Genomic DNA, 26,124 nt, shown 5'->3' on the forward strand with positions numbered 1-26,124 from the left:
ATATTGTAAGTGTGTGATGCAGTTTCTCAAAAAAAATGTGTGATACTAATTGATTTTTTTGCTAGAAACCTAAAATGGTCGTTTTTCTTGTTTTGTTCTATTTTGAATCATCATCATCATTATTATTATTAAATTTGCACTAGTTTACCCTTGTTCTTGCATAATAATATTATAATTGTGAGTTTTGCTTATTTTTGTGCAAGTTTTTAATACATTTTGAATTCTCTTTATAAGAAAAAAGTTTGACAAGAACTCTTTATGATTGTCCATGTTAGGCATATTTGCAGGCATTTCCTATTTAGCGCCACAGGCGCCGGTTTTAGTTCTTTTCGCAAACCGGTGCCTGTAGCGGTGCTAGGTCGGCCGACCCATTTAGAATCCGATTCGCCCCGTCCCGTGGTCGTCTAGGTCTTTCTCCTGACCCCCTGTTTCTTCTTCTTTCACGTGGCCGCCCTCTGTTTCCTCTTTTGCTTCTCCCCCGATGACTTCTCTTCTTCCCCCACGACTGAGTTCGAATATCAGAAGAATCAGGCGCATCAACGAGAGAGCGCATCGACGAACCCTAATCCGATGTCTGCTGCATCGGCTGCGTCTCCTGTGTTCTTCTTCCTCCGTCGCGTGATGGATTCGTCTGGTTCGTTCTTCTTCTAACCCTAATTCCCCTCAGGTCTTCGATTATGATTTATGTTTTTCGTGGTGCTCGTTCTTGTGTTGTTGTTGTTTAAGCATGGATCTAGCTGTGTGCAATGATGGATGGTGTCTCTGGTATCTAGGGATTGGGGTAGAAAATTTCACCCCCTTTTTTAGATCTTCTGTTTGCATGTGTATAAATGTGTCATGTTGATGTGTGTGAATTCATCTCATGTGACGGATGGCATCTCCCATGTGTTGGTGCGTGTCCCTCTGCCATCTATGTAAATGAATCTGCCGTTTGATTTATTGTCTTGTTGCATCTGAAATTCATCAAATTTTTTTGCCCATTGGCATTCATAACATAGTTGAAATTTACTAGGGGTTTTGTGATACTTAGGAAGATGTTGGCTCTGAGTAGGAATCTTGTGTGATTGGAGAGTGATTCTATATGTATTGGAGTATAAATCAATAGTAGATTGTGGAGTGTAATGTAATAATTTTGAGGGTATAGTGCATTTGTTTTTAGTTAGTTAACTTCAACTTGAGACATTTAGTTTGTAATGGTTTGTTGACAAATTCTCCTTAGCACATTACTATTTGTTAGTTCACGTTTATGTCTAGTTCTAATCCTAGTTATTGCACATCTGTATGCGATAGTCACTTATGTTTTCATTCGTTCTTTTTGCTTGACACTTGTCCAGTAATATTTCATATGTTCCCCATTCTGTCATAAGTTAGTTTATTCACATAGTCCATACCATGAGGTATTTGGTAATGCCTATGGCTATGCCTTCATCTAACCGCTAATAAGCTATGTGTAATTTAACTAGACATATGTCCCATTCTGATGCCTAGGTGCTGTCCTTGGCGTGATTTTGTTTAGTCAAGTTATGATGTTTGATTGTTCCAGAAAAGGTTCTTGTATAATAATATAATGTTTTATAGTACTATATATACCAATTTTGTAGTTAGTCCATGGTGCATGTAAAGTTGTCAAGTTCCAACTTGTTATGTTAGGAGAGAATGATCAGCTAATTTCTAGAAGAAGCAATTGTCAAATTCAATTTTTGTAGTGGTACTATAGTAGCTTATATAGCAAAAAGAACATAGAAAAAGATAACAGAAAATGGCCGCTCAAATCTTCACATAAAATCAGTGGCCTAGAAATTAGAATGTGCTATACTTACGGCACATGTAGATGAGCTTTAGCACAAATGTTTTTGTTTTTCAACTAGGTTATTGAATTTGCAGAAAATTTCCTCTTAGTATTTCTATGTTTTCTTGTCCAATCCCTTTAGTATGTTATGGTTTTCTATATTATCTGCAATGTCATGCATTCATAAGTAGTGCTCATTTGTTAATAGTTGTTGTTAAATCTGTATTTGCAGCACACGAAGGAGGTGGGGTTGGCCAAGTTCAAGAACCAGAAGGGGACGAACCAATTGAATACCCTCCACGAGGCCGACTCAGGTGGTATGTTAGTTTTTCTCTTTTCAGTTTGTAGCTTTCAAATTTGCTATAGTACAAAAGTAGATCAAATTGCTGGAAAATTTATTTTTATGTCAGCTTTTTGGTCTTACCAGATGTTTTGTCTATTCACTTGTAAGTCGTGCTGTTTGAATGTTTAGTCTGTGCCTTTTCTTAATTTTTGTGTAGATCACATATTTTCCTTTGTAGTAACATGCTTTCTTTTCATATTCTTCTTGAAGTACATGCTCAACTAATCATTTTTATCTAAATGCTTGTTTTCATGTGTGTACTCATATAGTTCAATATGGCTACTTTGTTTTGCTGGTCCTCTCTCCTTTCGTGTGATAGTCTATTGGGCTATGCTTTTTTCATATTCCATCTTTATTGGTTAATTCTCTAGTTTTTGCACCGTCTTATCAGCTGTTATATTTTTTCGTAGCCCGAGTGTTCCCTAGGAAATTATGCAAGCCAACATACATTACCAGACTATCTTTCAAGCGTTGGAACAAAACTGTAAAGCAGTTTAGTGATATTTAGTTAGGCCATGTGAGAAAGTACAAATTGGAACCTCTGCTTCATATGCCAAAGAAACTTAAAATCCCAATGAATCTGCTTGAATGGATAGATCAGCATATGTTTGGAAGTAAAGAGGCCTGTTTCAAACACAAGAATAAAATTATCAAGATTACTAAAGATATGGTCAACAAAATCTTTGATTTTCCTGGTGGCACCGAGCCTTTTGTATTTAGTAGCGATGATCCCCAAGTGAAGGCAGAGGTTACAGAGTTAAGGAACAAGTATGTAGATCATCGGAACAAAATGCCGATCAACAAAATAGAGGAGGTGAAGCTTAGCGATGAGACAGAAGATGGATTTATTAGGAGCTTTGCATTTTATTTCCTATCATCTATTTTGTGCCCTGCATCATACTGCTTTGGTAACATGAAGTTCTTATACTCTCTAAGAGATGTTTCTGCTATCCCTTCACTTGACTTTGGGCAATTGGCACTGGATTTCATGCGTGAGGAGTCAGAGCGTCATTTTGAAATGATCATGAACAGACCAAGTGTTGAGGAAATGAACAAGGCTTCATATATTGGGGGATGTCTTCCTATTTGGGGAGTAAGTTCAATCTTCAATTCCACTATTTTTTATCTCTCCACTTTTTTATTTTACTGACCTGAGTATTTTTTAAATGGCAGATCATTTATCTGGATTTTGTTGATTTTGATGTTATTGAGAATCATCAGTCAACTGTGGATTATTCTCTTCCTCGGATAACTCATGTCAAGACTGAAGATTTCAAGTATCTCGCATTGGCTGATAGGAATTATGAGTCTAGGAAAAATTACGGGGTTTTACCAGTAAGCATCATATACTGTATATCGTTTCTTGAGTTATCGTTTTAGTTCCAGTATTTGTTTTCATCATTTGTTCAACTATAATTTGTAGCCGCGAGACATATCACGCACGCCATATGCCAATGTGGTGCCTGTTAACAATGCTCCTAATGTTGCTGGTGTGTCTAATTCAATTCCTTCTGTGGAGGTATTAATTATGAGTAGAATCATTCGTTTCTATTTGTTTTATTCTTTGTTGTCTTTTTTTATCTTATATAGCTAAACATTTATTTGTATTGTCAATTGTAGGACAACAATGCCAATAGTGTTCCTGCAGCTCTCAATGAGAACACGTCAATTGATTCAAAAAGTCCTCTTATCATTTCGGAAGTTCCTAGTTGCACTGCAAAAGTTGAACCAGATATAAAATTTAAACTAGAGCCACATTTGAAATAGGAGGTAATCTTTTGTGTTGTGCCTTTTGTAGTTCCTATCTAATTGTTTTCTTGAAAGGAGTGTCATGTTTACTAAAAAATTATATAATCCAGGTTCCCTCCAATGATGTAGTTAAGAACGAGCCAACCAGACCGAAATTTGAGGTATTTGTTTTGTATTGCTCATTATGGTCCGTGATATTTTTGTTTTTCTCATGCTTTTCATTTTTTTGGAAAACATGTATGTCCTGAATTCGGTGTACCAAACACCAATTTTTCTGCAATACCATAACTTTAAGGTTTTTTCTCAGAGCTTAAGATTAACACTGGTGCGTAGCATATTGTGTGCTATGGATATTTGGTCAAGTAGCTATGGTTCTAAGCATATCGTCTTCACTCATCATCCCCAGTTGGTTTTGTAAATGGCCATTTTTAATGCAGCGGGAGTATACATTATAGATTAAGTGGATAAATAGTGTAGTATTGATTGCAGCTGAATTTACTATATTTTTGGTAATTTGATAATACCATTCACTTTTTTGTTATGACTTATCATGAGCAGCAGTTATAATACTAGATTTGCAAGTAAACTTATGTGGAACATTTCTATTTTGAAACAAATGTTGCATGTAGCTTACAGTCGTTTGGTTAGTTAACTGGTTGCCTAAATTCTGTGTGTTTCCTTTTGTCCAGAACATTTCTGTCCTGAATTCGGAGTACCAAACACCAATTTTCCCTGTCAATGCTACACCTCTGAATACCAACCCTGTTGAGCATCCTACTACTTCACAACCTAAGGTCTACTTGAAGTTTTTCAATTTTTTTCTGAATCCTAATTTCGATTGAACTTACAACAACATTTCAATTTCCTTTCTCAACAGGAAGATATTTTTCTATCGACTGAAGCACTTGATATCAAATTTTCTAGTGGAGTTAATGCAAAAATAAGTTTTATATTGATTAGTTCTGGTTCTCCAAATGAAAGAGTGAAACGCTTACAAGGTACTCCAATCATTATTCAGGTTGATTCTCCTGTCACTCCTGCTGTTGCGACTAATGAAGACATACCAGTCTCTCACTGTGATGCAAGTGTAGGAATCCCAATGAACATGGACTTTGATGTCCAACAAGGTTATAATTCTTGCCTATTATGTTCTTTTCCCTTTCTGTGTTCTCCATTTCTTGTATTATGAGTCTAGGCGCATTGCATCATTTAATGTTAAAACTTTTTACATATGTGATATGCAGACTATTCTACAATGAATAATGCAGAAGCTGGAACGAGTACATGAACTAATACAATTGAAAAGAATAACAGAAAGAAAAGAGCAGCTAAACTTCAATCCCCCGATCCACCCAAGAAACTCAAAATCTCACGTGAAGTGGATATCTTCTTTTCCAAATATCTGAGGAAGCCTATCTTCCAAGAATACTTAATTCTCTTATTCCTTTAGTTATTTTATCGTTCCTTATTCATTAATTTATGAGAACTTTTTTAGTCTAGACATCTACCTAGAAAAATAATTGTAGGCATTTTCTAATCTGCAAGCAATTTTATGGCCTAAATTGGTAGTAGACATTTTTCCTCATATTTGTATTATGTAATCCGAACAAATTTATGGATCACCCAACGGTAGTTGAGATGAAAAACTTTGTAGTTCATAGAATTTTAGACTAAAAAGAAATCATATGGATACCAAACTAATTTAGTTTACAGCTCAATGTTCATACCCCTATAAAAGGATGTTTAACTTTTTCTTTTGACCGCCGTAGTTTTTCACATGTATTTTATTAATTGTTAAACTATATTTTTAAGATCCTTTTTCTCAATTTAACATTAGTTATTCTTGTTTATTCTGTCTAGCACTCTTTTTGTTGACATAGAGGGTTTTCCTGTAAGCTATGAGAATTACTTAAATTCATTTAAAGCGAGGGGTGAGATTGGAGATGAAGTGATGAACTCATTTATTCAAGTTCTCAACTATGAATCAAAGATGTCATCTGAAGTAAAGCCTTATGTCAAGAAGTACTGTTTCACTTCGTACTTCACTGTGAGTTTTCCTTCTAAACTGACTATTTGGTTCTCTTTTGACAAAATTTTCTTTTTACTTACACTCAATTTGAGATATTTATTAATTTGCATTTTGTTGTTCACAGAATAAATTGTTGGTTCCCCCTGAGTAATTTGATCCAGTTCCGTGCATACAAGAATTTGACAGGATTAATTCAGAAGAAAGCCTTTGGAAGCAGGACTTGGTAAATATTTTTCAACTTATTCAATGTTAAGCAAGATCTATTCTATTTGTTTTTTATACTCATTCTGCTTTTTTCTTGTTGAACAGTTATACTTCCCTATTATAAAATCAAACCACTGGGTTATACTTTCCATCAACTCTCTCTTTGAGAGATCTCACTTTTTCGATCCCTGTGGCACCATTCTGGGAACTACCCAACAAGAACTTGTCTACAACTTGGTAAGTTATTATTGAGACATAATATCCTTTGTTTTCAATGCAAACAAAATTCTTTTTCTGGTCTACCACTTGTGAATCTCTTTAACTGTGTTTATATTTATACTAAATAGCTTTCCAACTACAACATGCTTTGCAAGCTGAGTAAAAAGCCATTCAAGAATGTTTTCTCTTTCAAGCTTGAACCTGTGGGACCTTACCCAACAAACTGTCTAATGTAAGTCCTTTTCTTCTTCTTTGTGTCTCTATATTTATTCAATTTTTTCAATTTCAACTTTATTCAACATACTTTTCTATAGTTATTACCTTTTTCCATCCTACTTGCTGTTTATCACACTTGATACTCACTCTCATTTTTTTCGTATTTGCTATTCTTTATGCAGGCATGACTCAGGCCACAATCTGCCTTTGTACATTGAAAACTTCGAAGGCAAATCTATGAAGACTTTCAGTGCGGTATATCTTGAAAACTCTTTGCCTTATTAATTTTTTTTTGTTTATGCAAAATTGAATCCAAAACAAACTAGTGACGCAGGCCATTTGATTTGTTCCAAGCTGGAGACAGCTGCTGGCCCTATTTTTCTGCCAAATGAACACCATGAAGTCCATTAAATTTCATGTGCTTTCTCTTTTAGCTTACTAGGGAATGACATGACTTGATTTTGTTCGATTGTGGCACAGTTCCTAGGTACTTTTTCATGTGGCTAAGACTAAATGCTAGTCCCAGTCATATGCCCATTTTGTTTAAAAGCTAGGACTTGTCTATGTACATTGCATGCATGGTTGGAATTGATATTTATTCATTTTTTTAAGTGTGAGTTCGTTTACTATGGATCCTTCTTTTACCTATAATATCTTAGGTCTTGTTATGTGTTGTCACATGTCCTCCTAGCAGCAATTTTTTCACCATGCTCATTCGATTTAGTCAAGCTTTTTTCAGTGTTTACTATCTCTGCAGCTTCCTGTAATAAGCCAGTGATCTAGTTCTGTAGTACTTTTTCTAGTACTTTAAAAAGTTTTCTCAAGTTTTGTTCTTCTATCTCTCACAATTTGTCTATATTATCTTTATACCCAGGCCAACATTCCGAAGTACAGAATGATATCTGCGTTCAAGTTATTCAAAAGCACTTTGAACAAGCTGAAGGAAGAAGATCTACCAATAGCAAATTGACTTTTCCGCAAGATGCATCTGCAAACATTTTGAATGTGTAATTGATCGGGAGAAAAGCATGCATTTTCATGTCTGCAACAGTTTCATCTGTAATCATATGGTAGTAGATAGTACTACTTGTTTAAACATATGTCACCTGCGAGCAACTGCTATACTCTTGGATGTCTACTTTTTCTTCATGGACTATATAGTATCTATGTTGCAATTACTAGACGTACTAAGCATATCTTTTTTTGCTAAAAGTGCAACTATATTTTCTTCATGACCTACGGTATCTATGTTGCAATCTCTGTGTATACTAAGCGCATCTCTGTTTTGCTAAAAGTGGGACTATATTTCCTGTATTTCTTTTATTTTTTTCTCCCTTCCATGTGTTTTAAAGTATTTTTCATCTCAAATATAAAAAGATGTCAATGTTGATTTAAGCCGGTTTTAGCTTTCTCATGTTTCACAGTTATTCCTTTTATCTATTGAGTTAATTATCGACACAACTGATTTAGAATGTGCATGTCGTTGTCAATAGCATGTTAGTGATGGTCATGCTTGGGCTTGGCAATACTTCTACACATGGCTTCACGCATGTGTTGAAAATGTGAATGTACAATTTCTTTGGTTGCAACTTGTCAATTTTTTTGGTTTTGTTGAAAATTTGGTTCGTGCTTTCTTCATCTATAATTGTGAAAATGTTGGGAAAGGATGACAGCTTTTGTTGAAAAGTAGTACGGTGTTCATGGAAAACAAAATTAATTCACTTGAATTCAATACTAGTTCACCAACATTGAAACTTTAGTTTGCCAAATCCAAATTCAGTTCATTAGTATTCAAAAATAATTTAGATAAATTAGTTCACATTATTAATAATTTACTCCACGAAAGCAAATTAGTTCCAAACTAGTTCAAGAACAATTCAAATTTTATCTCACAAAAATTAATCTTCCATACCACCAAATTTCAAAACTACTTCAATTTTTTTTATAAATTTTAGTAATTCCATTTTGAATTAAAAACAAAATTATTTTTCAATTGATTTTGGACCTACTTCGCCAACATTCACAATTTAGTGTACAAATTTCAAACTCACTTCACCAAATTTGTATTAAAAAGTACTTCACGACATTTTCAATTGTTAGTTGACAACTATTAAAATGTACTTCATGGAAAACCAAACTGGTTCTCTTGAATTCGAAACTAGTTCGCCAACATTCAATTTTTTCAAGTAAATTTATATTCAATTCATCAATTTTAAATTTTAGTTTAACAAATTCAAATTCATTACATGAAGTTTCAAAATTACCTCACTTGGATTCAAATTTTAGTTCACACAAATATAATTTAGTTCACAAAATTTGTAGTCAAAACAAGTTCATTCATTTCCGATTTTAGTTCAATTTATTTTAAATCCAAGCTATAGTTCATGGAAAATAAAATTAGTTCAATCGAATTCAAAAATAGTTCATCAACAGTAAAATTATAATGAACCAAAATCCATATTCAGTTCTCCAACATTCAAAGTCTAGTTCACCAAGTTCAGATTCGGTTCATCAAATCACAATTTTAGTTCATTACATCCATATTCAGTTCACTTCAATACTCATCGTTTTCAAAGTTTAGTTCATTGAATTCAAATTCATTTCATCATTTATTAAACTTAGTTCACTGGGATTCAAATTTTATTTCACACAAATCTAATTCAGTTCATGAATTTTGTATTGAAAAGTAGTTCAATTGTTTTCGATTTTAGTTAATTTTTTTAATTCCAAACTATAGCTCATGGAAAATAAAAATTAGTGCAATCGAATTCAAAAATAGTTCATCAACAGTCAAATTTTAATGAACCAAAATCCATATTTAGTTATCCAACATTCAAAATTTAGTTCACCAAGTTCAAATTCGGTTCATCAAATCACAATTTTAGTTCATTAAATTCATATTTAGTTCACTTCAATGGTCATCATTTTCAATGTTTAGTTCACTGAATTCAAATTCATTTCATCAATTATTAAAATTAGTTCACCTGGATTCAAATTTTAGTTCACGCAAATATAATTCCGTTCACCAAAATTGTATTGAAATATAGTTCAATTGTTTTCGATTTTCATTCAGTATTTTTTAAATGCAAATTATAGTTCATGGAAAAAAATTAGTTCAATCGAATTCAAAAATAGTTCATCAACAGTCAAATTATAATGAACCAAAATCCATGTTCAGTTCTCCAACATTCAAAGTCTAGTTCACCAAGTTCAAATTCGGTTCATCAAATCACAATTTTAGTTCACTAAATTCATATTCAGTTCACTTGAATATTTATCATAATTTCAAAGTTTAGTTCACTGAATTCTAATTTATTTCAATAAAATTAGTTCACCTGGATTCAAATTTTAATTCACGCAAATCTAATTCAATTCATGAATTTAGTTCAATCTTTTAAAATCCAGATTATATGTCATGGAAAATATGTTCAATCAATTCAAAAATAGTTCATAAACAGTCAAATTATAATGAACCAAAATCCATGTTCAGTTCTCCAACATTCAAAGTCTAGTTCACCAAGTTCAAATTTGGTTCATCAAATCACAATTTTAGTTCACTAAATTCATATTCAATTCACTTGAATACTAGTCATAATTTCAAAGATTAGTTCACTAAATTCAAATTCATTTCATCAAAATTAGTTCACCTAGATTCAAATTTTTAGTTCACGCAAATTTAATTCAGTTCATGAATTTTCTATTGAAAACTAGTTCAGTTGTTTTTGATTTTAGTTCTTTTTTTAAATCCAAATTATAATGAACCAAATTCCATATTCAGTATTCCAACATTCAAAGTCTAGTTCACCAAGTTCAAATTCGGTTCATCAAATCACAATTTTAGTTCACTAAATTCATATTCAGTTCACTTGAATACTCATCATAATCTCAAAGTTTAATTCACTGAATTCTAATTTATTTCATTAAAATTAGTTCACCTGGATTCAAATTTTTAGTTCACACAAATCTAATTTAGTTCATGAATTTAGTTCAATTTTTTAAAATCCAAATTATAGTTCATGGAAAATAAAATTAGTTCAATCTAATTCAAAAATAGTTCATCTACAGTCAAATTATAATGAACCAAAATCCATATTCAGTTCTCCAACATTCAAAGTCTAGTTCACCAGGTTCAAATTTGGTTCATCAAATCACAATTTAGTTCACTAAATTCATATTAAGTTCACGTGAATACTCGTCATAATTTCAAAGTTTAGTTCACTGAATTCAAATTCATTTCATCAAACTTAGTTCACCTGGATTCAAATTTTTACTTCTCACAAATCTAATTCAGTTCATCAATTTTATATTGAAAACTAGTTTAGTTGTTTTCGATTTTAGTTCAATTTTTTAAAAATCCAAATTGTAATGAACCAAAATCCATATTCAGTTCTCCAACATTCAATGTCTAGTTCACCAAGTTCAAATTTGATTAATCAAATCACAATTTTAGTTCACTAGATTCATATTAAGTTCACTTGAATACTCATCATAATTTAGAAGTTTAGTTCACTGAATTCAAATTCAGTTCATCAAGTTTTAAAATTAGTTCATCTGGACACAAATTTTAGTTCACACAAATCTAATTCTATTCATCAATTTTGTATTGAAAACTAGTGCAGTTGTTTGCCATTTTTGTTTAATATTTTTTTAAATCCAAACTATAGTCCATGGAAAATAAAATTAGTTTAGTCAAATTCAAAAATAGTTCCTCAATAGTCAAATTATAGTGAACCAAAATCCATATTCATATTCAATTCACGCAAATCTAATTCAGTTCATGAATTTAGTTCAATTTTTGGAAATCCAAATTATAATTCATGGAAAATAAAATCAGTTCAACCAAATTCAAAAATAATTCACCAACAGTCAAATTATAATGAACCAAAATCCATATTCAGTTCTCCAACATTCAAAGTCTAGTTCACCAAGTTCAAATTTGGTTCATCAAATCACAATTTTAGTTCACTAAATTCATATTCAGTTCACCTGAATACTCGTCATAATTTCAAAGTTTTGTTCACTGAATTCAAATTCATTTCATCAAAATTAGTACACCTGGATTCAAATTTTTACTTCACGCATATCTAATTCAGTTCATCAATTTTATAGTGAAAACTAGTTCAGTTGTTTTCGATTTTAGTTCAATTTTTTTAAATCGAAATTATAATGAACCAAAATCCATATTCAGTTCTCCAACATTCAAAGTCTAGATCGCCAAGTTCAATTTGGATTCATCAAGTCATAATTTTAGTTCACTAGATTCATATTCAGTTCACTTGAATACTCATCATAATTTCGAAATTTAGTTCACTAAATTCAAATTCAGTTCATTGAATTTTAAAATTAGTTCATCTAGACACAAATTTTAGTTCACGCAAATCTAATTCTATTCATCAATTTTGTATTGAAAACTTGTTCAGTTGTTTGCCATTTTTGTTCAATATTTTTTAAAATCCAAACTATAGTCCATGGAAAATAAAATTAGTTCACTCGAATTCAAAAATAGTTCCTTAACAATCAAATTATAGTGAACCAAAATCCATATGCATATTCAGTTCACGCAAATCTAATTCAGTTCATGAATTTTGTTCAATTTTTTAAAATCCAAATTATAGTTCATGGAAAAAATTAGTTCAATCGAATTCAAAAATAGTTCATCAACAGTCAAATTATAATGAACCAAAATCCATGTTCAGTTCTCCAACATTTAAAGTCTAGTTCACCAAGTTCAAATTTGGGTCATCAAATCACAATTTTAGTTCACTAAATTTATATTCAGTTCACTTGAATACTAATCATAATTTCAAAGATTAGTTCACTGAATTCAAATTCATTTCATCAAAATTAGTTCACCTGGATTCAAATTTCTAGTTCACGCAAATCTAATTCAGTTCATGAATTTTGTATTAAAAACTAGTTCGTTGTTTTCGATTTTAGTTCAATTTTTTTAAATCCAAATTATTGTTCATGGAAAAAAATTAGTTCAGACGAATTCAAAAATATTTCATCAACAGTAAAATTATAATGAACCAAAATCCATATTAAGTTCTCCAACATTCAAAGTCTAGTTCACCAAGTTCAAATTCGGTTCATCAAATCACAATTTTGGTTCACTAGATTCATATTCAGTTCAGTTCATCAAATTTGTGTTGAAAACTAGTTCAATTATTTCCAATTTTAGTTCATTTTTTTAAAATCCAAATTGTACTTCAGGGAAAATCAAATTATAGTTCACTCAAATTCAATATTAGTTCAACAACATTCAAATTATACTGAACCAAAATTCATATTCAGTTCTCCAGCATTCGAAGTCTAGTTTTGAATATTGGATATTGAATTAAATTCATATTCAGTTCACTTCAATACTCATCATTTTCAAATTTTAGTTCACTAAATTCAAATTTGGTTCATCAAATTTTAAAAATAGTTCACCTGCATTCAAATTTTAGTTCACGCAAATCAAATTATGTTCATCAAATTCATTTTTGAAAACTAGTTCAATTGTTACCAATGTTAGTTCATTTTTTTTAAATCCAAAATGTAGTTCATGGAAAATCAAATTATAGTGAACCAAATTTAAATTCAGTTCATAAATATTTTTAGTTCAGTTTGATACAAATAAGTTCACTACTTTGTTTATTCGTTGATGTAATTTCATGTTTTGGTTCACAAGTTTTAAAATAAATGAACAAATCATCAAATTTAGTTGATGTTATTAGTTCACTACTTTGTTTTGAATATTGGATATTGAACTAAATTCAATTTTAAAATATGGTTCACGACAAAACAAATTAATTCACCTATATTAAACTCATCAAATTTTAGTCCACAAAAATATAAATTCAACTCATCAAATTTATTTTTTAATTCACTAAATCATCAAATTTTGAATTTTACGTAATTTGCATTCAAAATTTAGTTCATAAAATTAGTTCTATTGAATTAAAAACTAGTTCACCAACATTCAATTTTTAGATCATCAAAATTTGAAATCAATTCATTAAATTTCAAAATTAGTTCGCTTGGATTAAAAAAATTGTTCACACAAAACAAATCCAATTCATCAAATTTGTAACCAAAAGTAGTACAATTGTTTCAAGTTTTCAAAAGTAGTTCAGTTGTTTCTAATTTTAGTTCACAATAATCAAATTCAATTCATGGAACACCAAATTATTTCACTACACTTCAAAATGTTTTTTCATCACCATTCAAAATTGATGAAATGAATTTGTATCCTATAATTCAGTTATCCAATATTCAAAATGTATTGAAAACACAATTTGTACACCCACATAAGCATAATTAAAGTTTTTATTTGTATTATAAACCAAAGTAATTCTACTTTATAATGTTAAAAATTTATTTAACTAAAATACAAATTTGAAAACTACTTCACTGAAACTAAATTTTTTTTATTACTTGAACCCAAACTCAAGTTAACTATACTGGATTAAACTTCAAAAAATATACAAATTCATTTTTTTTGAACACAAACTTGTCTTTTTACTACCCTTTTTGCACTTCTTCATGTCTCACTATTTTTCTCAATTTTTTTCCTAAAAAACAAAATTCAAGCCAAAATGTATATTCATGTCTAAATTGAAGTGCATCATCTTGAGTATGAAATGAAAAAATAATATCTCATACATCACAAATGCATCGACTAAAATATATATTTTTTGTAAACACAAATAGTGAGGCATTTACTATTCCTCACACTAATATTTTTCAATAAGCAATAAGGACACCATTTCCAATTACAGCAACAAATAATGTTTTGTTGTATATTTCCCTTAAAAAGGTAATACAACAATCTATGCTACAGCCTAGATAAATAGCCACTATTTTTACATCCAGCATACCAACTTCAACCTGAAGTGTTTCAACAATTACTTTTCTTAACTATTTTTATGCACTAGTACTCACACCTTCATATTGATTTTTTTTCTCTTTCGTGCAGCACACTTTTGAGCTTCAATTTCTGAATGAGGCTTCATTCTATTCCCTTTCTTGACAGACTTGTTCTTTTTAACAGCAGGATCTTTCAGGCCCTTGTCACTATTTCCGTTCCTTTCATTCTCATCTACTTCTTGGTTCCCTTCTGTTTCTTCTCTCCCAGCAAGATACTTATTATGCACAGTCTTCACTGCATCTAATAATTCTTGACAATACCCATAATCATGACTAATGTCTGAACAGACCTCACGAACAGTATTCATAACAATTGCATACCGCATGGCATTGTGTGACTGGTCTTGGCTTTGTGCACCAAGAACATTAAATTTGTGCTTCCTTAGCTCACACTCTCTGAATTCTCTTGTCCATCTTGCCACTATATACTTTTATGGTATCTTGAGGTAATCAAACTGAGTAAACAGTCTCAGAATGTGGCAGCATAAAATTCCATCCCTGTCAAACTTTCCACATTCACAGTCAAATTGCTCAGCAGCTCGATCTACATGCACAGTGAATATCTCCCTATCAAATTCTGGGTTCTCATACTCAAAGTGTCTTTAAAGTTCATATTTTTTTATCTTTCTCAATCTCTCTCACTCCAAAAGCGGTGGCATTCATCATCTCTGTCAGGAACTTGCTGTATATGGCTCTAGTATATATCTTAGCTGCGTGCCGTTCAAACCGCTGATATCCCCACATAACAGGAACTTTCTCATTAGACAAGAACCTATCTTTGTTTTCTATATGTATCACATTCTCATGGAACAATTCTTATTGACGGATAAATGTTTCAATTGTGTCTTTCCTCAAAACATAATCCTTAAAGTTAGAGTTGAAACTCTCACTTCTGCTTGTTGATCTAGTGAAAGGATGGAACACTCGTTGGAAGTAAGCAGGAACATAGTACTCCCTATTCTCCCACATCCGCTTGATGTGAGCATGTTTCCCACAGTTGTGCTTCTCCAACATTTCATGCCATTTTGTTTCAAACTCCTCAACTGTCAATGACTGCATGATACGTTCATCCAGGTCCTTCTCCATCCCTTTCTTCAAATGAAAGTAAACTTTCAGATTCTCCATTGCTTTCCTCCAAACATGCCAAATACAAAATCTGTGCAATGCACCTGGGAACACCTTTGGAACTGCTACTTTCATAGCAGCATCTTGATCAGTGAGCACAACTCTTGGTTTCTTTCCACCCATCACTTCGACACATGTCTCAAATAGCCACTTGAAAGTATCTGCTTTCTCGTCCAGCAAAAGTGCCCAGCCAAAGACAATTGTTCTTGAGTGGCCATTAACTCCTATTATAGGTGCAAAAGGCATGTTATATTTGTTGGTGATGAACGTTGTGTCAAACGAAATAATATCTCCATACAACAGGTAATCTAGCCTTGACCTTGAATCTGTCCAAAACAAACTAAGGATGGAATTGGAAGAATCTCTCTGTGCTTTGTATACAAAACCAGGCTTATCAACTTGCAACTTCTCGATATAATCCAAAGTGTGTTCTATGTCTGTGTTCCTTCTCTTCTCACGGTCATGTTGCTTCAAATTGTCAAGTTTCTTCACATCAAAAGTTATATTCCCAAATTTTCCACCACACAGCTTCCTAAATATGCTCATGATTTTCCTATATTTTATTCTGTGTTCCTGTAGCAGCCTGGACAATAATTTCTCAGCATCATTCATGCTTCTATGACTAAGGAAGAACTGTGTTATAGATGGAGAAGAAACCAACTCATGGTTATGCTTCAAATCTTGGGATTGAATGTGCCATTTTCCATCTTCCAAGCATTTTGTATTTGGATTATAACTATAACTGCCAAATGCAAGTTCATTCTTTGAAGAACATTTATCCTCCTTTTTCTCGCCCCTGTATATGTCGACACGGTCTTCCTACTCTTGTTGCAAACAAAAGATATCTTTCTATTCTTGTGATTTCTTCCTTTCTTTATTCTGAATCCATTCGTCGGAGCATATACATTAACAACCTTTTAGCAGCATCCAGAGTACTGAACACCTTCCCAACTTGAGGATTTGTCTTCTCTATTTCATCTAGCGTTGGAAACATATACTCTTCATCTTTTGAAACACTATCATCATCATCTTCATCAGAATCCCCACTGCTACTACCAATATCTTGGGTTGTATATTCAACAACCTTCTCACAAGAAGTGCATCCTACACATTTTTTTAAAAACAACATGAGCAATGAAAAACAGAAAGTTTGTAATTTCTTTGAATAACTTTCATGAAGTTACAATAGAAAACAAAAAATTACATAGTACAAACCTTATCAGAACCAAGCACCACGCGCATTGCATTTTCATTTTGAATAGAAGATATAATATCTCCTGCTAGTTCAGCATCTTGATTTCCACTTATGATGCTAGAAGAAGGACCTGAAGAAACTCCAACACATTTTTGTCGCTGTTCAAAATTTATCTACAATTTTTGGAGAAAAACATGCAATTAAACACCATGTACGTAAAAAGAATAGATTTTACAAACAGCCTATTTTAGTCTTCTTTGAAATACCTCTTCAATGTCTTGACCATTTGAAGCATCTTTATCTTATTCATTACCATCTCGCTTAGTCACATCTTCTACAACACATTGTGAAGTAATAACTTCTTGCATAATTGATTCAAATTTGTCATGCGTGCTAAATTTTTCTTGACTTAACATCAATTCCTGACTACTTAGTACTTCCTGAAATTTCAAAAAAGTCTATATTAAAAAAATTATTTAACAATGACTTCTCCCTAAGGAGGAACTTCACTAGAAAATTTGTTGTACACACCAACTTCACTTTTCTTACCTCTGTTTTCTTCCTCATTTCATGATACATTACATATTGGTCAAATTCAAGCATAACATCATCACCCTGCATCAAGGAGAACATATATATTATTAATAAACTTTTTTCACAACTGTGTATGAAAACAACCTGATTGGCTAATTTTAAATATCAGTGTAAAAAACATACAACATTTTTATCTCCCAAACTTTTATCAAATTGATCACTCATTGTTAGCATCTTTCATTTTTGTTTGCTCTTCGCTGGTTTCTTCTTACTTACTGCTCTACTTCTTCCACTTGAAGGCACCTAACACAAAAACAATATATTTTTTCAGCAAGCTGAGCGGATACCATATATTCGTTGTCTAGGGCAACCCCCAATTGAATTTAAAACAACAAAGACTTGTTCTTATCAAAATGAAGATCATCAGTGTTAAACATATTCAGTGCACAACGTTTTACACACAACTGATGCAAAGGAGATTTTATTTAACAATGAGATAGTTATCATGTTGTTTGAGAACTAGATTATTTTGGACATTGATACGTCTCCAACGTATCTATAATTTATGAAGTATTCATGCTATTATATTATCAATCTTGGATGTTTTATATGCATGTATATGCTATTTTATATGATTTTTGGGAATAACCTATTAACCTAGAGCCCAGTGCCAGTTTCTGTTTTTTCCTTGTTTTAGAGTATCGCGGAAAAGGAAAACCAAACGGAGCCCAATTGACCTGAAACTTGATGGAGCTTATTTTTGGACCAGAAGAAGGCCATGGAGTAAAAGAGTTGGGCCAAAAGAGTCCCGAGCTGCCCACGAGGGTGGGAGGCGCCCCCAAGGGCTCGCCCCCTACCTCGTGGACAGCCCAGAGATCCCCCCTGACTTGTTCTCGACGCCAAAACCTCTTATATATACATAAACCTCCATAAATTAACCTAGATCGGAAGTTCTGTCGCCGCAAGCCTCTGTAGCCACGAGAAATCAATCTAGGCCCTCTCCGGCACCCTGCCGGAGGGGACCATCATCACCGGAGGCTATGGAGGAGGATCCCGGAGGGGCCATCATCACCATGAAGGCCAAGGACCAGAGGGAGACCCTCTCCCCATCAGGGGGAGGCCATGGAGGAGGAAGCACAAGGGGGAGAACCTCCCCTCCTCTCTCTCGGTGGCACCATAGTGCCATCGGGAGGGGAATCATCATCGCAGTGGTCGTCTTCATCAACATCACCATCCTCATCTCTTTTACGCAGTCCACTCTCCCACACCCCGCTGTAATCCCTACTTGAACATGGTGCTTTATGCCACATATTATGATCCAATGATGTGTTGCCATCCTATGATGTTTTGAGTAGATATCCTTCATCTTTGGGTTGATTGATGATCTAGATTGGTATGAGTTGTATGTTTTACTTTGGTGCTGTCCTATGGTGCCCTCCGTGTCGCGCAAGCGTGAGGGATTCCCGTTGTAGGGTGTTGCAATATGTCCATGGTTTTCTTATTGTCTGTGTTGCGTGAGTGACCGAAACACAAACACGGATAAGCGGGACATGGCGTATGGGAATAAAGAGGATTTGATACTTTAATGCTATGGTTGGGTTTTACCTTAATGATCTTTAGTAGTTATGGATGCTTGCTAGAGTTCCAATCATAAGTGCATATGATCCAAGAAGAGAAAGTATGTTAGCTTATGCCTCTCCCTCATATGAAACTAAAATAGTGATTACCGATCTTGTTAACAATTGCCTAGGACAATTCCGCACACCGATCCATCCTTATTCCACACTCGATATTTATAATATTTAGTAATATATTCTAAATTTATGATAACAGAACCTATTTTCATATTTTAGCTCTCCGATATCATACAAAGTTATCCTCTTCATACCCACAACGTAGTTTTATTTCTCGTTGCTAGTTGGAAGCAAACGTTCGGTGTACGTAGAGTCGTATCAGTGGCAGATAGGACTTGAGAGAATATTGATCTTACCTTTAGCTCCTTGTGGGTTCGACACTCCATACTTATCACTTCCACCATTGGGAATTGCTATGATGATTCCCTGCACTTGGGGATTATCAAGCTCTTTTTTGGCGTCGTTGTCGGGGAGCAATAGCATGGGGTTGATATTGTTTGCTTTCTTCACTAAGTAGATTTTGTTTTTCCTTTTTTGTTTCTGTTTAGTTGTGGGTGAAACATACAAAAAAATTAAAAGAATGAAAATACAAAAATATTTACTTGCCTCTCATACCTAAAAAGTTTTTCAAAAAGAGAAGTGATTGGAAAGTTGTGCATTGAAGAAGTGAGGGTCGACCTTGAGCACTCGTGTTCATGCTCACGGGAACAATGTAGAATTTTTCATGGAAGTTTCTCTATAAATAATTATCCCCTTATATATATCCATCGTATTATAAAAATAATGTGCCAAGCTTTGGTTTTAGGATGATTAGATTGCTTGTTTACTATGTGCAGAACAAAAACAGAAACTTTGGCTGTAGCGCGTGATTTTACATTTTTTTTACTGGAAAGTCAAATGGGTATGAAACTTTTTGAACATTACTTTTGTACAAAATTTTCAAATTGTCAAATTTATTTCATAATTTTTGGAGTTACAGAAGTTTACTAAACCTCCAGATTACTACAGACTGTCCTGTTTTAGACAGATTATGTTTTTCATGTGTTGTTTGCTTATTTTGATGCATCTATGGCTAGTATCGGAGGGTATGAACCATGGTGAAGTTGTAATATAGTAGATATAGTTCTAATATGAAATTGGAATGAGTTTGCAACAGTACCTAAAGGTAGTGATTTGCTTTATTATACTAACGGATCTCACAAAGTTTTTGTTAAAGTTTTGTGTGCATGAAGTGTTCGAAGATCGAGGAGCTATCAATATGAGAAGAATAAAGGGAGGCAAGAGTTCAAGCTTGGGGATGCCCAAGGCACCCCAAGTAAATATTTCAGAGGATACTCAAGCATCTAAGCTTGGGGATGCCCCGGTTGGCATCCCATCTTTCTTCTTCAACAAATATCGGTATACCTTGATTTTTGTTTTGTTCACATGATTTGTGTCCTTTGTGTTTTTCTTTTTCTTTAATAACCATGCTAGTATGAGATGTCCCTTCATTGGTTTATATAATGCTTCATGTACTTCACTTATATCTTTTAAGTATGATCTTATAGAATTGCTCTTTGTGCCTCACTTAAATCTTCTGAGTATGGTTTTATAGAATGCTTCGTGTGCTTCACTTATATATTTTGAGCTTGGATATTGGTTAGTCTATATTAATTGTATAATGCTCCATGAACTTCACTTATATCTTTTGGAGTATGAATAATACTATAATCTAAAGTGGATTTGGAAGAGTGTCAACTTTAGTTAGTAATGATTGCACTATTCCAAATGAGAAGAATTTTGCCTATGTGGAGAGTAGTAAAATTTCTATGCTTGTAGATGATGAAAAGAATGCCTTGTGTGATGGTTATATTGTTGAATTCATTCATGATACTACTGAAAATTATTATGAGGGAGGAATATATGCTTGTAGGAGTTACAATAATATCAAGTTTCCTCTCTATGTGCTTAAAGTTTTGAAGTTAACATTGTTTTTCCTTCCTATGCTAGTTGATCCTTGTTCCTATAAATTGTGTGATCACAAAATCCCTAGGCATAGGAAGTGGGTTAGGTCTAAATGTGCTAGTCGTATTCTTAATTATGCTCCCTTTATGTTTCAATTCTTATCTTTTATGTGAGCATCATTGAAATCATCATGCCTAGCTAAAAGGCATTAAAGAAAAGCGCTTGTTGCGAGACAACCCAATATTTACCCTTACTGTTTTTGTGTTCTCATGATTAAGCTACTGTATTAATCATGTATTATAGCTTTTTTTTCAATAAAGTTCCAAGTAAGACCTTTGGGAAGACTTGGGTAAAAGTTAATGTGATCTTGCTGTAAAAAACAGAAACTTTGCGCTCACGAGATTAGCTGCCATTTTTTACAGGAGAGTGCGATTGAGTTGATTCTTTTTTCATAAGATTAATAGAAAAATTCCCCACGTCCACCAATTTATTTCAGAATTTTTGGAGTAGCAGAAGTATGGTTGGTGTTCAGATCATTACAGACTGTTCTGTTTCTGACAGATTCTGTTTTCATTGCATAGTTTGCTTGTTTTCTAGCTTCTATGGCTTATATTTCTCAATATAAATTGTAGAAATGATATGGTACAGTAGGCATTGTGTGAGAACAATTATGAGCCTTGTCTTTGACAGTACCAAAGTGAATGGTTTACTCTTTATCATACTAACCTATCTCATGAAGTTCCGTTAAGTTTTGTGTGATTGAAGTTTTCAAGCTTTGGGTGAGATATCGATATGAGGAGAATAAGGAGTGGAAAGACCCTAAGCTTGGGGGTGCCCAAGGCACCCCAAGGTAATATTCAAGGAAGATTCAAGCGCCTGCCCCGGAAGGCATCCCCTCTTTCGTCTTCAAAATTATCGGTATACCTTACTCGGAGCTATATTTTTATTCGTCACATGATATGTGTTTTGCTTGGAGCATATTTTCAATTTTACTTGCTGTTTGGATAATATCATTAGATCTGAAATCTTGAATGAAAAAGAACCCTCCCATGGCTAGTTTATTATTTGACTACTCAGTGTCCTTCACTTATATCTTTTTGGAGTAGTTTGTCATTTACTCACGTGCTTCACATATATCCTATGAGTAAATGGTTGAATGAATTGAATATCATAAATATGAATTTATATATGTTTCATATGCTTATACCATGGGGAGTAATATCTTCACACAGAATAAGTATAGGTAGTAAACTTATTGAAAGTTAGCAAACGTAGAATTGGTCACTTGAACAATTCATGAAAGAATATTGAAGGAAGAGAGATTTCACATATAAATATACTATCTTGGACATATTTTGTAATTGTGAGCACTCATTAAAATATGACACGCTAAAAGGTTGATGTCGGACAAGGAAGACAACGTAATGGGTTATGTTTTCTTATATCCGAGATAAAGTATATTGTCTTGGATCATCCAACATGTTGAGCTTGATTTTCCCCCTCATGCTAGCCAAATTCTTTGCACCAAGTAGAGATACTACTTGTGCTTCCAAACATTCCTTAAACCAGTTTTGCCATGAGAGTCCACCATACCTACCTATGGATTGAGTAAGATCCTTCAAGTAAGTTGTCATCGGTGCATGCAATAAAAATTGCCTTCTAAATATGTATGATCTATTAATGTGGAGAAAATAAGCTTTATATGATCTTGTGATGTGGAAGAAATAAAAGCGACGGACTACATAATAAAGGTCCATATCACAAGTGGCAATATAATATTCTTTTGCATTAAGATTTTGTGCATCCAATCATAAAATCGCATGACAACCTCTGCTTCCCTCTGTGAAGGGCCTATCTTTTACTTTTATCTTCTACCCTTATGCAAGAGTCATGGTGATCTTCACATTTCCTTTTTACATTTTATCCTTTGGCAAGCACATTGTGTTGGAAAGATCCTGATATATATATATATATCCAATTGGATGTAAGTTATCATGAACTATTATTGTTGACATTACCCTTGAGGTAAAAGGTTGGGAGGCGAATCTACAAGCCCCTATCTTTCTCTGTGTCTGATTAAAACTTTGAACCCATAAATATCACATAAGTGTTAGCAATTGTGAAAGATTAAATGATAGTTGAGTATGTGGAGTTTGCTAAATCAAAGCTCTGACATAGACCCTTCCTGAAAATAAGATGAATTGCAACTGTCTGATGACTGAGAATATAGTTTTTTAGTTTCAAGAAAGTTTACGATCTATACTTTAACATGTGAACAACTTGTTACTTGATCATGAAAAGTTTTATGAAGATGATCTACTGTTATGATATATAATGATGCTAGAAAAAGTGATTGGAACTATCATTGATGAAACTTATGCACTTGCTAGCATTCACACTTCATAAATTATTTCTTTTATCATTTACCTACTCGAGGACGAGCAGGAATTAAGCTTGGGGATGCTGATACGTCTCCAACGTATCTATAATTTATGAAGTATTCATGCTATTATATTATCAACATAGGATGTTTTATATGCATTCATATGCTATTTTATATGATTTTTGGGACTAACCTATTAACCTAGAGCCCAGTGCCAGTTTCTGTTTTTCCCTTGTTTTAGAGTATCGCATAAAAGGAAAACCAAATGGAGTCTAATTGACCTGAAACTTGACGAGCTTATTTTTGGACCAGGAGAAGGCCATGGAGTAAAAGAGTTGGGCTAGAAGAGTCCCGGGCTGCCCACGAGGGTGGGAGGCGTGCCCCCCTACCTCGTGGACAGCCCGGAGACCCCCTGACTTGTTCTCGACACCAAAACCTCTTATATATACAGAAACCTCTAGAAATTAACCTAGATCAGAAGTTCTGCCGCCACAAGCCTCTGTAGCCATGAGAAATCAATCTAGGCCCTCTCCGGCACCCTGCCGGAGGGGGCCATCATCACCAGAGGCTATGGAAGAGGATCCCGGAGGGGCCATCATCACCATGAAGGCCAAGGACCAGAGGGAGAACCTCTCCCCATCCAGGGGGAGGCCATGTAGGAGGAAGCACAAGGGGGAGAACCTCTCCTCCTCTCTCTCGGTGGCACCGGAGTGCCATCGGGAGGGGAATCATCGCCGCGGTGATCGTCTTCATCAACATCACCATCATCATCACCATCCTCATCTCTTTTATGCGGTCCACTCTCCCGCACCCTGCTGTAATCCCTACTTGAACATGGTGCTTTATGCCACATATTATGATCCAATGATGTGTTTCCATCCTATGATGTTTTGAGTAGATATCCTTCGTCTTTGGGTTGATTGATGATCTAGATTGGTATGAGTTGTATGTTTTACTTTGGTGTTGTCCTATGGTGCCCTCCGTGTCGTGCAAGCGTGAGGGATTCCCACTGTAGGGTGTTGCAATATGTCCATGGTTTGCTTATTGTTTGCGTTGCGTAAGTGACCGAAACACAAACACAGATAAGCGGGACATGGCGTATGGGAATAAAGAGGACTTGATACTTTGATGCTATGGTTGGGTTTTACCTTAATGATCTTTAGTAGTTGCGGTTGCTTGCTAGAGTTCCAATCATAAGTGCATATGATCCAAGAAGAGAAAGTATGTTAGCTTATGCCTCTCCCTCATATGAAACTGCAATAGTGATTACCGGTCTTGTTAACAATTGCCTAGGACAATTCCGCACACCGATCCATCCTTATTCCACACTCGCTATTTATAATATTTAGTAACATATTCTAACTTTATGATAACAACACCTACTTTCATATTTTAGCTCTCCGATATCATACAAAGTTATCCTCTTCATACCCACAACGTAGTTTTATTTCTCGTTGCTAGTTGGAAGCAAACGTTCGGTGTACGTAGAGTCGTATCAGTGGCAGATAGGACTTGAGAGAATATTGATCTTACCTTTAGCTCCTTGTGGGTTCGACACTCCATACTTATCACTTCCACCATTGGGAATTGCTATGATGATTCCCTGCACTTGGGGATTATCAGACATGTAAAAGACTACACACTAGGAAAATTACTAATGGTTCCTTTGTTTCGTGGCCACAAACTAAATTGAACAAAGTAACAACATAGTTTGTTCAATTCCAAATTCACCAAATAATGATTTTCCTTTCCAAAGCAGAGTGAAACCAGAATTTTTTCCTTGATTTTTGAATTACAGAGTACAAACGGTGCTACATAGCAGTACATTTTTTATAATTTGGCTAACTCATTAATTGAAACTAATCTTAACTCTGCATTCATTATAACACACATGTTTGAAGGTCGCTCATGTGTTGGTGCTATTATCTAAAGCAAACTGACAATTTATGAGGCAAATAGCATCACAAAATATCACTGTCCTCCACAACGATCTACTACTTCTTTCATCTTTGTATGTTTACAAGACATCGCATCTGTTTAAGGAGTTTGTTGATCTCATGATGCACTGTCTGACCCTACACTAGGTAGCCACAAATATACACATCTTTTTAGATGCATCACAGAATTCAGCATATAACAATAGTAGAGTTTTAGAACAATAATTTGCCCTCAACTGCCACTACATTAGTCTATATAATCTAGACAGTTTATAGATGCACTTTTTATATCTGACAAAAGAACAAGGCAGATGAAGAATAGAACCTGGGATCTGGACGATCGGCTCGTAGCACGTAGGTTTTCGATTGGCATGGACGCCAATACTGGTGGATTTGATGTCCTCCCATCCACGCCGAATACAACTCCACCAGAAATTTGTGCCACCGCCGGCGGCTCCATTGCCGCCATCTGCCCCTCCAATTCCTCCCCTTCGAGACTGGTCGAGAGGGTTGAGAGGTATCTAGAACAAATCCCCTGTTTTCTTTCGTTTAGTGTCTTTTTCTCCCAAGTCACTTACTTGCGGGCCCTGACTAATTTCTATAGGGACCTAAAAATTAATTCAACGCTGCCGCAAGGTGTTTTTCAGAAAGCACTGGCAACGTGCTTGAACAAAGGGGTTTATTTGTCAAAAACACACCATGGGCAGGAAAATTCCCCATTTCTCTTCCACTCTTCTTTATCTCTTGCTCCGACGACTGGCGACTCTCTCCTGGATCCCCTGTCAGGAAATCACTCTCTGCCAAGATCAACGCAGGTTTGCCCTTCGAAATCTCTTTTCTCTCTCGTTTCGTAGCTTCTAGATCGTACCTCTAGCGAAACTAGAACCCTAGCCTGAGCTTTTCATCCACAAA

General features: G+C 34.2%; 1 protein-coding gene and 1 pseudogene across 3 annotated transcripts; one reads left to right on the plus strand and one right to left on the minus strand.

The window, feature by feature from the left end:
• The first annotated feature begins 379 nt into the window (after positions 1-379).
• On the plus strand, positions 380-7,730 carry LOC125554664 (uncharacterized). Of its 3 annotated transcripts, none has more exons than XM_087519610.1 (15): positions 380-634; positions 2,022-2,106; positions 2,543-3,225; positions 3,306-3,467; positions 3,556-3,651; positions 3,753-3,902; positions 3,992-4,042; positions 4,571-4,675; positions 4,900-5,008; positions 5,126-5,928; positions 6,035-6,133; positions 6,220-6,351; positions 6,462-6,565; positions 6,732-6,804; positions 7,424-7,730. In XM_087519610.1, the coding sequence occupies exons 3-6, from the start codon at positions 2,683-2,685 to the stop codon at positions 3,897-3,899; spliced, it is 948 nt and encodes a 315-aa protein (XP_087375736.1). In that variant the 5' UTR covers positions 380-634; positions 2,022-2,106; positions 2,543-2,682; the 3' UTR covers positions 3,900-3,902; positions 3,992-4,042; positions 4,571-4,675; positions 4,900-5,008; positions 5,126-5,928; positions 6,035-6,133; positions 6,220-6,351; positions 6,462-6,565; positions 6,732-6,804; positions 7,424-7,730. The 3 variants fall into 3 exon arrangements, with proteins under 3 accessions (XP_087375736.1, XP_087375737.1, XP_087375738.1); XM_087519611.1 differs by having other exon boundaries at positions 5,742-5,928; XM_087519612.1 differs by lacking the exons at positions 4,900-5,008; positions 5,126-5,928; positions 6,035-6,133; ... (2 more) ...; positions 6,732-6,804; positions 7,424-7,730 and adding an exon at positions 4,759-4,875.
• A 6,741-nt stretch (positions 7,731-14,471) lies between these two features.
• Positions 14,472-25,681, minus strand: LOC147975166 (protein FAR1-RELATED SEQUENCE 5-like; annotated as a pseudogene).
• Positions 25,682-26,124: the final 443 nt, after the last annotated feature.

This window comes from Triticum urartu, chromosome 4A, assembly GCF_056163025.1.
Source record: "Triticum urartu cultivar PI428250 chromosome 4A, HENAU_Tu73, whole genome shotgun sequence".
Classification (NCBI taxonomy): Eukaryota; Viridiplantae; Streptophyta; class Magnoliopsida; order Poales; family Poaceae; genus Triticum; species Triticum urartu.

Bases quoted from the DNA above. Each gene is read 5' to 3' on its own strand.
- LOC125554664 (XM_087519610.1), top strand. From the start codon at position 2,683: ATGCCAAAGAAACTTAAAATCCCAATGAATCTGCTTGAATGGATAGAT. The intron at 3,468-3,555 runs GTAAGCATCATA...TATAATTTGTAG, and splicing joins AAAATTACGGGGTTTTACCA to CCGCGAGACATATCACGCAC. The intron at 3,652-3,752 runs GTATTAATTATG...TGTCAATTGTAG, and splicing joins ATTCAATTCCTTCTGTGGAG to GACAACAATGCCAATAGTGT.